The 16,173-nt window shown below is 41.8% G+C and overlaps 1 protein-coding gene across 4 annotated transcripts in view; it reads right to left on the bottom strand.

Annotated features, from left to right (window-relative positions):
* Positions 1-6,368: 6,368 nt before the first annotated feature.
* mipol1 (mirror-image polydactyly 1) overlaps positions 6,369-16,173 on the bottom strand; it is a 77,963-nt gene continuing 68,158 nt past the window's right edge. For 3 of the 4 annotated variants that reach the window (XR_011670634.1, XM_071365537.1, XM_071365539.1), the window contains 2 exons: positions 14,244-14,498; positions 6,369-7,341 (listed from right to left, as the gene is read on the bottom strand). Coding sequence is in view for 2 of the 4 variants with exons in the window: in XM_071365537.1 (XP_071221638.1) it covers positions 7,275-7,341; positions 14,244-14,498 (322 nt within the window). In the remaining 2 variants the exon portion in view is untranslated. Of the gene's footprint in view, positions 7,342-14,243; positions 14,499-16,173 lie in introns of those variants that run through there. The other variant, XM_071365538.1, reaches the window with a different exon arrangement.

Here is a 16,173-nt window from a genome sequence, read left to right as displayed (position 1 = left end):
TTTACGCATATCCAAATAATTCAGGAACAATATGAATTTGAACGTTTTGAGTTTAAATGAAGCCTTACAAAACATTTTCATTACCATTGTAAAGAGAGTGTATTAATTATATGGTCTAAAGCGTCTGTCAGAGTGACATATAGCCAGCTTTGTTGTTCAGACTATTGCGTAAAATATTATATCATGAATGTAACTCCATATGAAATTAGGTTATGAAACATTGATAGACACATCTAAAGTGTATTCAATATAATTGTAGTATCCCTGTAAAGTTCATAAATGCTAACTGTATTGATGCTCGCTTGGGTTGACGCACCGCAAGTTTTTGATCAATGAGCAAGGCTAAAGCCAAATCTAACAGAAATACAGCCGCAGAGCTTTACCTCATAAAGGATTCGGGCGTGTTGTAAATGGATTTTTAACAATATCATGGAAAGGCCAAAGCATCTTTTTGTGAATCGTAACCCTACATGATGCGGCTCGTGAACCTGAACAGATTTGACTTTGATCATGGTATTTTGTAGACACACATTTTGGCTGAGTAACCGTGAAATGTGTTTAATTATCATGTAATTGCCCCCCGATGCGCAAATAACATGGAGAATTGAATTGAGTGTGGTGAAAATATCGCGGAGAATTGAGGCTTTATAGGCTTATGCCATAGGCCTGTGGTCTGCGCTTTGTTTTTCAGATTATATTTCCACAGATGAATTCAAGTTTACTTGTTTTAAATAAATAAAATACAATTTTAAGAAGCTATGTTTATTTAGATAATATATTAACTGTGTTTGGAACAACTGAGAAGCTTGTCTGCGCATGAGTTTCATATGCTCGAGGCGTACCTTTAGCCTACTCCAGATGAATTGACATTAATATTAACAATATCTAAAAACCAAACTTTTTCAAATAAATTTTGGACTATAATATCCTAAATGTTGACAAATAAAATGTTTCTTGTTGGTCACTTTAAATAAGGATAACATTTGGCCTATTTTCCTGCAACGATTGGATATTTTTCCCGGAAGAATTTAGGCTAACGTTAATATTGCATTTTTGTTATTTTCACCTCAGGATGATACATGATTATGTCAATAAAATGATTGCGATATATGCTATTTCAGTCATTTTGCCATAATGACAGTGTTCATTAATGAACGACAAGACTATCAAAGAGGGCATGCACCACAAATTGACACATTTAACGGAGAAACACGCTTACTCCAGATATGATCTAGAATATTTGCGAAGTCGTTTGGATCAAGGTCCCCACCGACATTATTTGATGGGCCCATTATAACCTACTTCATAGACCTACTGTATTTGAAGGTGTACAATGTTGGAGGCAAATAATATGGTATTGACCAGTATATGCCTGGCAATAAAGGTAGGTACCTTTAAAATTGTAAAATCAACCCCAGCAGATCATCCAAAATGCACCGAGTAATTAATGTATTTATTCTCCTATATTAAAACTCTCTTGCAAAGTGTTCTTTGCAGATTCCAATAACATAAACCTCAATTTGTGGAGGAAAGGACTCCACGTTTCCATGATAAATCTTTGAACTTTGGACAGATCTGGTTCATTAGTTTGCCCAGCTGTTGAAAAAAGACTTTGCAGTGTGAGATCCAGTATGGAAACCACCTTGTGTCGAACGTGAAACAGCAAATAAAAACAGAGAGCAAACCTGTCAGTGACTTGTGCTTGACTCTGATTGAAATCTTTGCTATTAGGGCATACCCCAACGTTCAAATAAGAGATAAATATTAATTTATATAGAATATCATGCATTATGTTCGACATTTCACCTGAAAAAGGCAATGAGGTGTTTTTTTCCTAGGCTACTCCGTGTATAATTTAGTGTAAGAGCATATCACATTGAAACCCATAATAGCTGTTCACTTTAGTATTTAATAGTCTAAACCAACATATCAACGCCTTTATGCCCTCATATAAGATAATATGAATTAATAACTTATGAAGGTACATTTAGTAGTAATTATATAGACCTATTCTTACCCCGAAAGGTTTTATTATATACACATCGATAATTACAATAATAAACATGTTATTATTATTATGATTAGGCTATTATTATTATTTATATGCCTAGTTTTCAATTGCCTTGGCGTATAGGTTATACGTGTTTTTCTACACATTAAATTTGAACTACATTATTCAAGTCGTCCAACCTTTAGTAATGTGTGACATATGTTATCAGCAGGCAGTGTCCAGCATGGAGATTTCAGCAGCGCCTTGTTTTCCAACTTATGTGGCATTTCACGTTTCCCCATCAAAAGCCCTGGCGCTTTCTTCACCCTTATGGACAAAAATTTCGACAACAATGCGCAGACCCCTTTACTTCAAAAGCGACCATCAGCGAGGCTACCCGTAGACCTTTCTTCTCCGTCTTTTCATTCTGAGTTTAGAAAGCCACTACAGGGCCAAGGCGCTTCTAATACCTTTTGATGGGGATTGAATTAATTATCTCCAATAACACAATTGTGCTTGGCCAACGAAAAGAGCAAAGCAATACCCCTTCAGATTCAAAGACGAAAGAAAGGAGCTTTCAAAGGCCGAGGGAGAAGAGGGAGAGATCTCTATCCGAAATCAGCTTTAGAAGCAGCTGGTTTTCCATTAAAAATTATACGGAAGAAGTTTATTAGGGCTTTGTGTCCTCCTAATATACATCGACTGTCAGGTTGGTGGTCCCTCGGCCTGCCTGCCTGCTACGAGACCATGGTGTTTTGTGTCTTCATTAATCCATTTGAGGCCACAATAAGGGGACAACCCAATTTTTTTTTTTTTTTTGGTTGCTCTCTTTGCAGGGTAACGGAAAAAGTTCGAACAAACAAAGGAGGATACAGAATAGTGCTATACATCAGGTTTTGCAGAGGACGAAGACAAATGGAAGTTATTAAAAATGTATACCAGCTATCCAAATATTAAATACTAGGCTACCAGTCTGTTAAATAAAATAAGATGTGGCACTATGAACAAACAGTATTTGCTATATAAACTAAATATTAAACAATTTGACAGTCTAATACGGAACGCCCAAATCATCTATAGTCAAAAATGTAAACCATGCATAGTCTACCTATATCAAAAGAACAACTAACCATATTATGCAACACTGTAAACAACGAGATAGCCAGGAGAATGAACTATAGCCCACTTTTTATCATTGTGCAATAGGCACATTTCTCTCCAAATTGCATGCTTTTCACATAGGCCAAGGCTTTACAACATATGTGCTTCATGAACATTGTCATTTTATTGTCAATTAGCCTCCAGTTTCATACATTGTTACTAGAAAAGAAGGTCCACAACGAATAAATGGATGGATTGAGTGCGTTAAAGTGGAAGGAAAGACAGGAAATATTTGTTGTCGTTATAGCAACAGGATCAGTCACGCTTTTCTCTGAATTTCATTCACAACTGGGCTGCCTGAACACGTTTTTAATTAAAGCGTATAAAAAGTTGTTTTGTAGTCATGTCATCATGCGATTGGTTCTCAAAATGGGTTAATCGGGATTCCCCTTCATTTTGATGCACCAGTGTACAATCCTTTACACGGAGACCAAGATAGTAAAATTCCCAGGATAAATTAAGGATCAGACTCCAAAATAACATTGCAAAATAAATATAAAATGGGCTTCTATAGGCCTAGTCAAGATATATTGAACTGAACCATAATACAAATTGAGACCTATAGGCTAGCCTACATTAGGCATTTTATTTGTACTACTGTGTGCGATCATCATAACAACGCGTAACGCACAATTGGAGGCGTGGCCGATTTGGGGATAACCAGGGATATCAAAAGTTTTCAGATTTCAACAAAGTGAAAGATTTTGCCTCCCTATTTAGAACAAGGGGGATTATTTGACGGAGAAACATACATTGGGAGGACCTTGTGGGATTAAGAGTGGGGACACCCAAGTTGTGCGATCTCCACGGTTACCAGCGCAGATGAAATCGACAAGCTTGTTGCTCGAGCATTATCTGAGGGGAGGGTACTCTCTACCCTACCCCTCCTGTCTTTGGACTGCAACTTGAGGGCAACCGTGCATCCAACAATCCAACACAAATTCTGATTACATAATCGATCTTGTATGGGTACACAAATCTCACCACGGGCATAGCTTTTTTTTATTATCGAAGGACAGCGGGAGAAATGTAGGGCTCGTTAGGGTCAACCCACCAATTTAAGAAAAATAGAACATACACGATGCGGATATAACTGTTTGGTGTATAATCTGTAGTAAAGGTCGCCTGATCTCTTCGGCCTCTAATGTTTATAAACTATTAGTATGCAAATAGGGACCACAGAGAGGTAGAACAGAGAGAGAGAGAGGGGGGGGGGAGAGGTTTTTGGTGCAGGAAAATGAGACTGATAAATGAGCAATATATCCATGGACAGTGCCTCTCTCTTTGCATCCATCTCTAGACCACAACATATTTTTCTCAAAGTCAGTACACACTAAGAAAAAATGGTTCCTCAAGGGTTCTTTGGGAAGGATGGTTCTATGTGGAACCATAATGATGCAAAGAACCATTTGAGCCCTTCAAAGGTCCTTTGCAGTTCACAAACGGGTTCTTTGCTTTTTTAGTGCTAATTAAAATGTAGTGCTAATTAAAATGTAGGGGCAGCGGCTCATTTGGATATTTGGGGGCATGGTTTGCTCACAGCTCTTTTTGTGCAAGTGTGAGTGTCATTCCAGTTTCTCATCTGTTGTGTTATGCCATCACATGTCATATATCACTATGGCCAGTGATTGGCCTTGTGAAAGACTCACCCTTGCCCATGGAATACTAGAATGGACATGAACCTTCTTATGATGGGATAAAGGTTAGCCATGTTGGTCAGGGAGCTGGTCAACCATGCCATGTTTGCCAGTGCTGGGATAAGATAGTGTTAAATAATGAATTTGAAGTATGCATCTACACTGCATGTTTGTTAGCTAGCTAGACAGCCAGTTTAAGAGGAATGATTCCATACATTTTCGAATTAACTGCCAAAATTCCATTCAAACGATGCAGTCAATCCACAGCCATGCACTGGCAGAAATCAGTTGATGATAGGACTTAGACAAGTTGTAAATGCAACAATTACTGATATTGTATCATATAATGGCACTCACAGCTTTCCAGGAAAACAACAATTCCAATTAGACTAGTTTGGATTTCTCCCTGGCCAATTTGGCTGCCATTTTCACACCGTTCTGGAACTTTGAGGGTTTATGACATAAATTATTGGAGGGTCTAACAGGATCTCTATGCATTAAGAACAGTTGACTAAATCAGTAGTTCTCAATTCTCTACTCAGGGAGCCCCAACTGTTCCAGAGCTACCACACCTAATTCAACTTGTCAATTAACACAATAATAACACCTACAGAATGTTAACAATATAATATGGCTGACCAGAATAACAAACCCTGTATGGTTCTTCAAAAGGATCCACAAATAACCTTTGAGATTGAGAAAGGTTTTGTGTAGAACCATTCTCCATAAAGGTTCTATAAAGAACCATACAAAAGGGCGCAATATAGCCCCAAAAAGGGTTATAACCATAGCAGAACCCTTTTTTTTGGTGCGATATAGGACCTTTTTTGAATGGTTCTTTATAGACCTTCAAAAAATGGTTCAATATAGCACCAAAAAGGGATCCACTATGGTTAAAAGCAGAATAACCCTTATGTGGTACTATATAGAACCATTTGTTTTTAGTGTGCAATGCCTTTGTCAAAATCTGGCCAATTAGGATATGACAATAGCCAAAATAATAGTGCCACGAACAAAATACAAATGTATTAAAATAAAGAGATTTAAAGCTCTGCTTAAAATGTAATTCTATAAAACCGAGAAAGAAGTTCAAGTTCCATGAAATGGATATGCATGGACTACTGAAGTTACCAAAATATACCCCTCTCTATATACTTTGACCTACTTTGAATACTTCTAAAAACTTAATATTGCTTCATGAAACCTTTAGTCAGCGAGAGAACAAATACGACAGATGTGTAATTTAGAGAATTTTGTCATATGGATCTTACAAAATGAATATCAGAGGTAGTGGGTTTATTTTTTTACTCTTTAAGACCTGTTCTAAATTAGCACACTTTGAGAGCTGAACCTTAGATACACAGAAGTGTTAAAAAAGACAGGTTTATCTTCAAATAGAAGTTTATATCAATCCATAGGGATATAATGGTCGTGACTGAGTTGAGAAAGTACTTTATAAAAATGAAGAAGAAAATTCCTGAGAATAAAACAACATTTTTAGTGGCCGCTAATAATGTCACACCTTTTTTCTTTGAGTATAGTAAATAGTGTTGAGTTACCAGAATAAAGGACGAAACACATTTTTTATCAGTTGTTTATATGTTTTATTTCATACAATACTCACACCATAAAATGTCATTAAAATATTACAGCAATACTAACTTTATAATACAACGGATGCAAAAATACAGGAAGTTGATAGGTGATGTTCTTCAAATCACAAATTCCATGAATGATTTGATTTGAGAGCATCATGGAGTTGACTAAATAAATCACGTTATTTGGCCCGCGGCAGCATCGATGCCGAATCCAGGCAGCACCAGCAACCTTTTCAATACAGCACTAACATTTGCAATGAAATACTGTATATGTCAGGACACTGTATTGATCTGGGATATCAAAGAGAATACATATTTTATCAATAAAAGTAAGGCACATAGGCATTTCCCTTGTAACAGAGATAGATAGGCAGCAACACAAACAGCAACACACAATTTAGTTGATGACAAAACAAATGTAACATGATTTTTAGTAAGGTAAAATGTCGAATTTAAGAAAGAAAGAGGGAAAAAGAGAGTGGGCAGCAACAAACCAACAACCCAAGTGGTTAAAGAGTTTACGATTCAGTTTGAGCCCAGCCTGGAATGAGGCTTTGGAGTGCTGCACTTCTTACAACTGTTTGCCCAGTTAAGGCTTGGGTGTGTTTACACAGCGTTAAACACAACAGCCTGGGTCTGGGCAGGCAGGGAGGCAGCCTGGACACCAGATGTGGCCGTTCGACTGGACGGTCGCTCAGGCTGCTCCAGTTCGGGCAGAGCAGACAGGGGCTGCATCACAAATGGCACCCTATTGCCTTTACTATTTTTGTCCTATAGGGATGTAGGGCACTGGTCAAAAGTAGTGCACTTTATAGGGAATAGGGTGCCATTTAGGACAGAGCCAGGAACTGAGTGGACTCACTGTTGCTTCCCCCGGCGTAGTCTCAGTCAGATGACCGTCCGGACGCTGCCTGTCCCCACCTTCTTCCTCAGCACCTCCACCAGTCGCTCCAACCTGCACGGTGACAAAGAGAACAACATTCATTATAATACATAGGTTTAATAGTGCTTTTTAATGACCCAAAGACACGTAGAGGAACCCCAAATATAGGGATGGGGAGGAAGAGAGGGAGACAGGGGAGGAAGAGGGGGAGAGGGGAAGGGAGGAGGGGGAGTAATAATGGGGAGACAGGGTGAGGAAAAGAGGGAGATGGGGTAAGGAAGAGGGGAAGAGAAAGATGAAGAGAGGGTGTGAGGAATGAATGCACCTCTCCTGGTGCAGTGGTGCCCAGCACACCCTAACTAACACAAGGATACACTTGTTACAGGGCAGACCGGGGGTAGGATGTAGACGCTTCTTTAAGTGGTAGTCAGACCAAACCCACTGTACAAATCATTAAAATACACTGATTCTTTTCTCTCTCCTCCCATCTCTCTCTCTCTCTGATCTAGTGTTTTTCCTGGCAGAGGGGCAGGACAATAATGGTGTCCTTATGGTTGAAAAGAAAAGCAAATGATTCCCTGACAGGATGAAAATCACAGTGAATTGATGGGCGGGTGAGAGAGAGGAGAGGAATGCTTTTGGAGCGAGAGGCTGGGTGAGAGAGGGAGGAAACAGCACATTGCTTTTTTGGCTCTCTGGAAACAAGACATGTGAAGTTGGCCAAAACATGCAGTCATCACACATTCTAATTTTAACCTATCCAGACTATTATGGGTCTGCTACTGAAATACGGATGTGATTTTACGGATGTTTATTGGCGGGTTGTACTTTTTTTTAAACATTTTTTAACCAGAGTCAATAATAATATTCCTAGCTATTTAGTTAAAAAGCATTCAACTGGAATTATGTTATGGTCAAAGATGTAGGGAAATTGGCTTTGACTAAAGAATATTTTGTGTATTTTCAAATAGGAACATTTCACAGGACTTGAGAGGTTTTTATCTCGTTCAATGATAATATAAACTCAGCCAAAAAAGAAACGTCCTCTCACTGTCAACTGCGTTTATTTTCAGCAAACTTAACATGTGTAAATATTTGTATGAACATAACAAGATTCAACAACTGAGACATAAACTGAACAGGTTCCACAGACATGTGACTAACAGAAATGGAATAATGTGTCCCTGAACAAAGGGGGGGTCAAAATCAAAAGTAACAGTCAGTATCTGGTGTGGCCACCAGCTGCGTTAAGTACTGCAGTGCATCTCCTCCTCGTGGACTGTACCAGATTTGCCGGTTCTTGCTGTGAGATGTTACCCCACTCTTCCACCAAGGCACCTGCAAGTTCCCAGACATTTCTGGGGGGAATGGCCCTAGCCCTCACCCTCCGATCCAACAGGTTCCAGACGTGCTCAATGGGATTGAGATCCGGGCTCTTCGCTGGCCATGGCAGAACACTGACATTCCTGTTTTGCAGGAAATCAGGCACAGAACGAGCAGTATGGCTGGTGGCATTGTCATGCTGGACGGTCATGTCAGGATGAGCCTGCAGGAAGGGTACCACATGAGGGAGGAGGATGTCTTCCCTGTAACGCACAGAGTTGAGATTGCCTGCAATGACAACAAGCACACTGCCCCAGACCATGACGGACCCTCCACCTCCAAATTGATCCCGCTCCAGACTACAGGCCTCGGTGTAATGCTCATTCCTTCGACGATAAACGCGAATCCGACCATCAACCCTGGTGAGACAAAACCGCGACTCGTCAGTGAAGAGCACTTTTTGCCAGTCCTGTCTGGTCCAGCAACGGTGGGTTTGTGCTGGACTGAGGGCTTGTGTGCCCACGTTGTTGCCGGTGATGTCTGGTGAGGACCTGCCTTACAACAGGCCTACAAGCCCTCAGTCCAGCCTCTCTCAGTCCATTGCGGACAGTCTAAGCACTGATGGAGTGTGCGTTCCTGGTGTAACTCGGGCAGTTGTTGTTGCCATCCTGTACCTGTCCCGCAGGTGAGATGTTCGGATGTACCGATCCTGTGCAGGTGTTACACGTGGTCTACCACTGTGAAGACGATCAGCTGTCCGTCCTGTCTCCCTGTAGCTCTGTCTTAGGCGTCTCACAGTACGGACGTTGCAATTTATTGCCCTGGCCACATCTGCAGTCCTCATGCCTCCTTGTAGCATGCCTAAGGCATGTTCACGCAGATGAGCAGGGACCCTGGGCATCTTTCTTTTGGTGTTTTTCAGAGTCAGTAGAAAGGCCTCTTTAGTGTCCTAAGTTTTCATAACTGACCTTAATTGCCTACTGTCTGTAAGCTGTTAGTGTCTTAACGATGGTTCCACAGGTGCATGTTCATTAATTGTTTATGGTTCATTGAACAAGCATGGGAAACAGTGTTTAAAGCCTTTACAATGACGATCTGTGAAGTTACTTGGATTTTTACGAATTATCTTTGAAAGACAGGGTCCTGGGAAAGGGACGTTCCTTTTCTTGCTGAGTTTAATTCCATGGTTATAATATCACTAAAGAGAATCAGATAAAGCCAAATGAAATGGGATCTTCAGGAGCACCATGGACAGGTGAAGAGCATGGTGCTAAATAGGAGGAAATTAACTAGATTACATTTAGCAAAAATTGCCCTTCAATCATGAAGGACACAAGCACATCGTGACTAGTGAACAAAATGTGAAAATAAATGTTCTTTTAATAATTGATAAAGCAATGGAAGTTTTCTTCCAAGTGCAAACATTCTTCTTCCGTAGAATTCAAAACTTTGGGAGCACTTAGGCAGGGAAGAAATCTCCAACTGTGAATGAAATTAGAATAGAAAGCCGGGACTGAACCCCAGCATACAGCAGGCTTTTTGTTATAGAGTGAGGATTTGAAGCTCTTTCCATGAAAATCTTATCCCCCGTCCTCCCCGTGACATCACTGATACGGAAATAATAAACTTGACACAAATGGAAAGGCTACACTGCTCCTGTATTGTAATAGTTGTAAAAAAACAAAAACATTTTCACTTAGATTTTTCATATATACCATAACAAAAATCACAAGTTAAATCTTTAGTCATTGTAGTTATTAAAACAACTAACTAATCATGTGCAGTCTATTATATCAAAGTTACCTTTTAAATGTAACCTTGACTTGTAAGGTGGGGGAGTGAATGTTGATAAAGTATTCTTAAATCCCTGATACTGTGCATGTGCCACGCACGCACACCCCCTGAAATAACAAACCCTTTTACACAAGGAGGGACAAGGAAGAAAGACACATCGCTGATATTTTTGAGGGAGTGCGGTCTTCTCATCTTTGAAACACGGTGCACTGATTGTTTTCCCTCAGCAGCTCAGTTGTAATGACCTGAAAAGAGCCCGAGGGTGTGTCAAAATGATCTCTCCTTTCCCCTAAAGTGTGCACTGGTTCACTTCCCTTCATGGATTTGAAAAGAAATTACTGGTATATGGAAACTCCCTCTAGCTCATACAAACACTCAATTTGTGGGGAGTAGTGAACGAGTCCACACTTCAGCAGGATGGAGAGATTATTGTGACGCAACCAGAGAATTGCGCTGCCTGCGAGACTGTCTAAGCTGTGACCTGCCAATCTGCTTGCCAAGGGTTTCTACCGACTGGCTGGTAATCAGGCAGCATCTGGGAGTGGTCTGACCCAGGTATTGTCTATCCGGAAGTTATTCTCCATCTGTTTTCCTCAACATGGCGAGTCATCACCACCGCAAACCTGGCTGTGTTTATTTATGCGTGGTGAGGATGACACGGCGGCTAGCGCTGTGTGTAACATCAGCTTGCTGTGGAGGAGAGATCAACATATTAGCAATGGGGAGAGAAAATAAGGCCAAGAGGATTGCTAATGTTTAAGAAAGGTCCAAGTCACAAAGGCCATGCAAACACTCCAGCCACTGAATGTACAGGCCACGCACACAGGCCAACACTCACTGACACACACAGGCCAACACTCACTGACACACACAGGCAAACACGGCTCACCTAACTAGTTAACATGAACACGAGGCAAGAAATCTCCCCCCCCCCCCCTCTCAAACACACACAAACACACACACACCTTGTCCCCCTTGTGTGTAAATGGTGCAGCCCCTTGTTGCATTTTTAAATATATGCATTAGCCTCTCTGTCACGTTTAGACAGTTCCAGCTAGTGTGTGTCTCTGTCCAAGGTGTACTGGTGGGGATTTGGAACAACACTGTTTACCAAGGGTGGCCAGTAAACCCAAACACACACGCTGGGGAGCAGCCAGAGAAAACATAAATCCTGATTAAGAATTCAGTGTCGCAAAACCAACAATTATAGCTGGAATAAGATGGAGTAAACACGCAGCTCTTCGCATTCATTCTAAACAACCCCCGAATCAGACTCTTTTTGCAGTAGAGCAGTAAAATATAAGCTACTAGGGTTTCAGTAGAGTGTGCATTGTACTGGATGGATGGTACACTTGTTAGTATTTATCAAGGTTTTAAAGCTCAGAAAGTGTTTAAAATATACATATACAGTATATAATCAATAATTAATACAGTTACACATGACATCGAAAATGCAATGTTCAACATTTACAACGATGAATCATTAAGAAAGTTACATAACACCAACTCAAGTTTGGGGTCACATAGACGAGTTGAGTATCTGGAGCATCAGCATTTGTGGGTTCGATTACAGGCTCAAAATGGCCAGAAACAAAGCCCTTTCTTCTGAAACTCGTCAGTCTATTCTTGTTCTGAAAAATGAAGGCTATTCCATGCGAGAAATTGCCAAGAAACAAAAGATCTCGTACAATGCTGGGCACTACTCCCTTCACGCAAACTGTCTCTAACCAGAATAGAAAGAGGAGTGGGAGGTCCCGGTGCACAACTGAGCAAGAGGACAAGTACATTAGAGTGTCTAGTTTGAGAAACAGACGCCTCACAAGTCCTCAACTGGCAGCTTCATTAAATAGTACCCGCAAAACACCAGTCTCAACGTCAACAGCGAAGAGGCGACTCCGGGATGCTGCCCTTCTAGGCAGAGTTCCTCTGTCCAGTGTCTGTGTTCTTTTGCCCATCTTAATCTCTTCTTTTTATTGGCCAGTCTGAGATATGGCTTTTTCTTTGCAACTGCTAACGCTCCAGATACTCAACTCGTCTATGTGACCCCAAACTTGAGTTGGTGTTATGTAACTTTCTTATGATTCATCGTTGTAAATGTTGATGTACCCCATTATGGGGTATTATGTGTAGATTGATGAGGACATAAAAAATAAAATAAAACATTTTAGAATAAGGCTGTAACGTAACAAAAAGGCTCCTACTTTCCGAATGCACTGTAGAGCAGCAAAGGCTCTGAGATATGATGATGATGATGAGAGAGGGAGAGAAAGACAGCAGTAAGCAGCGTGCCCGTAACTAGCGGGCGAGGACCACCATCTCCTGATGAAAAGGGTCTTTGTGTCCTTTCGTCTCCTCCATGGCCAATTTTGATTCAGCAGGCAGCTTCAGATAGGTCATTAGACATTCTGCTCAGCCCCTCCATCAATGCAGCTGCAGGACAGTCAGCCCCCGGCACTCAGGTGCCACATTCTGGGCCGCCTCTCCGTTTCCTCTGGCAAGCCGTGTCCTCTTGGGGGTGACGAGGGGGGAGAGGGGGAAGGGGGGAGAGAGCGAGGTAACTCGGCTCCTCGTGCATTCTTCTCACAGCCGTGCGACGGGGCCCGCGTCAGAGCTGCTTCCCACTGACTCCCACACCACCACAACCCAAATGGTGCCCTATTCCCCTACATAATGAGCTACTTTTGACTTGAGCCGTAGTGCACTATAGAGAATAGGGTGCCATCTGGGACGCATCCCAGCAGGACCAGGGCCATCCATCTGGGGGTCAGTTAACGGTCGAGTGTGACTGTCTTCTGATGCTACTGCTGCTGCTGCTCATCCTTGCCCTGGGCCGCAGTCTCTACCCACCCTCCACACCTTGACACATCTAACCACCCTGACAGGCCTCTTTCTGGGAAAGGATCTGACTGAAAGATGTCCCAGTCCCAGACCATGCTCTGAAACTGTTAACACTACCTTGTTGGCCTCCACTAGGAACCAGTAGTAAAAAAATAAATAAAATAAAAATCATAAAAGTGCAGAACATCAGTAACAGTACCAGTTCAGTCCACGCAAAGTAATTGCTAGCTGCAGTTTTCCAAACTATTCCCAGTCTGCACACTGCAAGAGCAGTTGAGCCAGTGGACTGAAAATGTTGCCTTCATACGGGAAGTGTGCGTTAGTTTTTACATTTACAGTGAAGGTTGTAGAAGACGCTGTGTGATCTTCCGAGCATAATGGAGGCCCTCCAGTGAGGATCGTTTAAATACAATACCAACCAGAATCCCCTCTTTTCTCCCTCCCAATCTGAGGGGTGTGGGGGGGAAGCCTTTCAGCTTTCCCAGTGCTGAGAACTGTCACCCCCCCTCCATCACCATCCCCCAATCCCCCTGTTAATTCACCAGGCAAACAGAAGAGCAGGGCGACTGCTGTTTGTTTAGCGGGGAGCGGGTGGCTCCAGTGTGACTGTGGGAGGATGCAGGAGCAGCAGAGTTCAGGCTGGGACTGAGAAGAGAAGGCCTCCCAGACAACCAGTAACCAACTATCCTTCAGCATGGACACCCCTAGCACAAGTCAAGAGGATGGGGGTAGGGTGCAGCAGGAGTCATGGGGGGCGAGAAGGTTTTGGGGATGGGAAGGGTGGGGAATCTGTTGCAGGGGCTAGGGAGGAGCATGCGTTTACCAAATTCTTGTCATGGGGCAACATGGCGGGGATTAAAAAACGTGTCTATATTAAGTGAAACTAAATTGGCGGTGGTGGATTTGACCTTCATTTTCAGATGTCGAGAAAGTACATTTGATTTAGTAGCAGTTTTTCATGGGCTAGTCATTACTGAGGGGTCTGTAAAAGCAGAGTTGTGCTCTAGTTAGCTACTCACTTCTGTACTTTCTCGTTGGCCTCCCTCGCTGCCTCTTGGGAGTGTTGTAGCTGGGCCTGGGTGTTCTGGTGCTCTGAGGCCATTCTCTGGAGCTGAGCCAGGAGGGGCTGCTGGTGGGGGGGACTGGCCAGACCAGAGTGGGCTTCCCTGGGCTGGAGGGGCTTGGTCTGGAGGGTCTGGGTTGGAGAGCTGAGATATGAGGCCCCTTGCTCTGTCTGACTGGTGGTCCCTAACTCACATTGGGCTTGGTGCAAGCTGTAGGGAGAGATAAGATGAATTAAATGAGATGATACTTAATTGCAGTGGTGTAAAGTACTTACATAAAAATACTTCAAAGTACTACTTAAGTCGTTTCTTTATCTGTACTTTACAATTTATATGTTTGACTACTTTTACTTCACAGCATTCCTAAAGAAAATAATGTACTTTTTACTCCAGTACATTTTCAATTCTTAGCAGGACAGGAAAGTGGTCAAATTCACTCACTTATCAACAGAACATCTCTGGTCATCCCTACAGCCTCTGATCTGGAGGACTCACTAAACACAAATGCTTCGTCTGATTTTCTTATTATAAGCTATTTGAATTATTTATACTTTTACTTTTGATACTTAAATATATTTAAAACCAAATACTTTTAGACTTTTACTCAAGTGGTATTTTACTGGGCGACTTTCACTTAAGACATTTTCTATGAAGGTATCTCTACTTTTACTAAAGTATGACAATTGGATACTTTTTCCAACCACTTCTTAATTGAATTCTCCCTTGCATCACAATAATCCATCATTACACAGATACTAAAATGTTACACAGTAAAACCATGGACGTCAACACATCACCAGCTACACACCGGTACTTCAGGAAGCTACAGGGTGTCAGCTAACAACAACAGCGTTAGGACTGTTAACAAGGTGCTCTGAAAAAAGCAGTTCTCATTATATTTGATTGACACATTGATGTGATCCTTTGGCTTAGAATTCGGTGGGAGGAAAATATTTGTACATACTGGGTCGACTGAACACCAAAGAGGCACAACTACTGAAAACAACCTCAGCTACAACAAGTACAGCATAGGTTGTAGAAAAAGGAAGGATGAGAAGTCGCTGCAATGATACAATAGTAGCTCTTGTAGCTTGAAAGTGCAGTACAGGGATGATGCACTGAACAGGCTTCCAACCAACAAGTCTCCTTTACTCTACACTTCTGACTTTGCAGTCAGAGTGCAGCTGGACACATTCCTAACACAAACAGACAGAAACTTGACCTTAACCAATGAAAGCATGCCTGCAGTTTAACTGACAGTAGGGAACGTTATTCTGTATTAACACCCCGTGGCAAAGAGACACGTTTAATATTCAAACGCTATGTCACTACATGAGACAATATCTGGAGGCAATAATGCAGCAGAATGTCAGTGGAATATATTACCGTACATTACTGACGGGACTGACTGACTGAAAGCATCAAACGAGTGTGACCGAGCGTGTGTGTGTGTGTGTGTGTGTGTGTGTGTGTGTGTGTGTGTGTGTGTGTGTGTGTGTGTGTGTGTGTGTGTGACTGAGAGCATCAAACTGGTTGAGACATAGGAGCGCAAGGTGAAAGCAGACAGGTGTTTCCAATGAGATGAGAGAGAGAATCTCTCAAATAAAGAGAGAAAGCAGCTCTCAAAAAGAGAACGATTGAGGTAAACACTACATCGGTGTGGTTATATTATCAATAGAGCTTGGTAGGGTGGTGTAGGGTACTCTTCACCTTAGTAAAGGGCTGACAAAACCCATTATCTATTGGGAAGGAGAGGAAACCAAACATTTCCCATTGACCCCAACTCTGACTATGTATGCATTCCAAATGGTCCCTTACTTTGGATGCATACATAGTCAGAGTTGGGGTCAATGGGTCAAAAGTACTATATAGGGAATTTTTTATT

Source organism: Salvelinus alpinus, chromosome 25 (genome assembly GCF_045679555.1).
Source record: "Salvelinus alpinus chromosome 25, SLU_Salpinus.1, whole genome shotgun sequence".
Classification (NCBI taxonomy): domain Eukaryota; kingdom Metazoa; phylum Chordata; class Actinopteri; order Salmoniformes; family Salmonidae; genus Salvelinus; species Salvelinus alpinus.
Note: the sequence above shows the minus strand (reverse complement) of the source record. Positions and strands in the feature narration are given on the sequence as shown.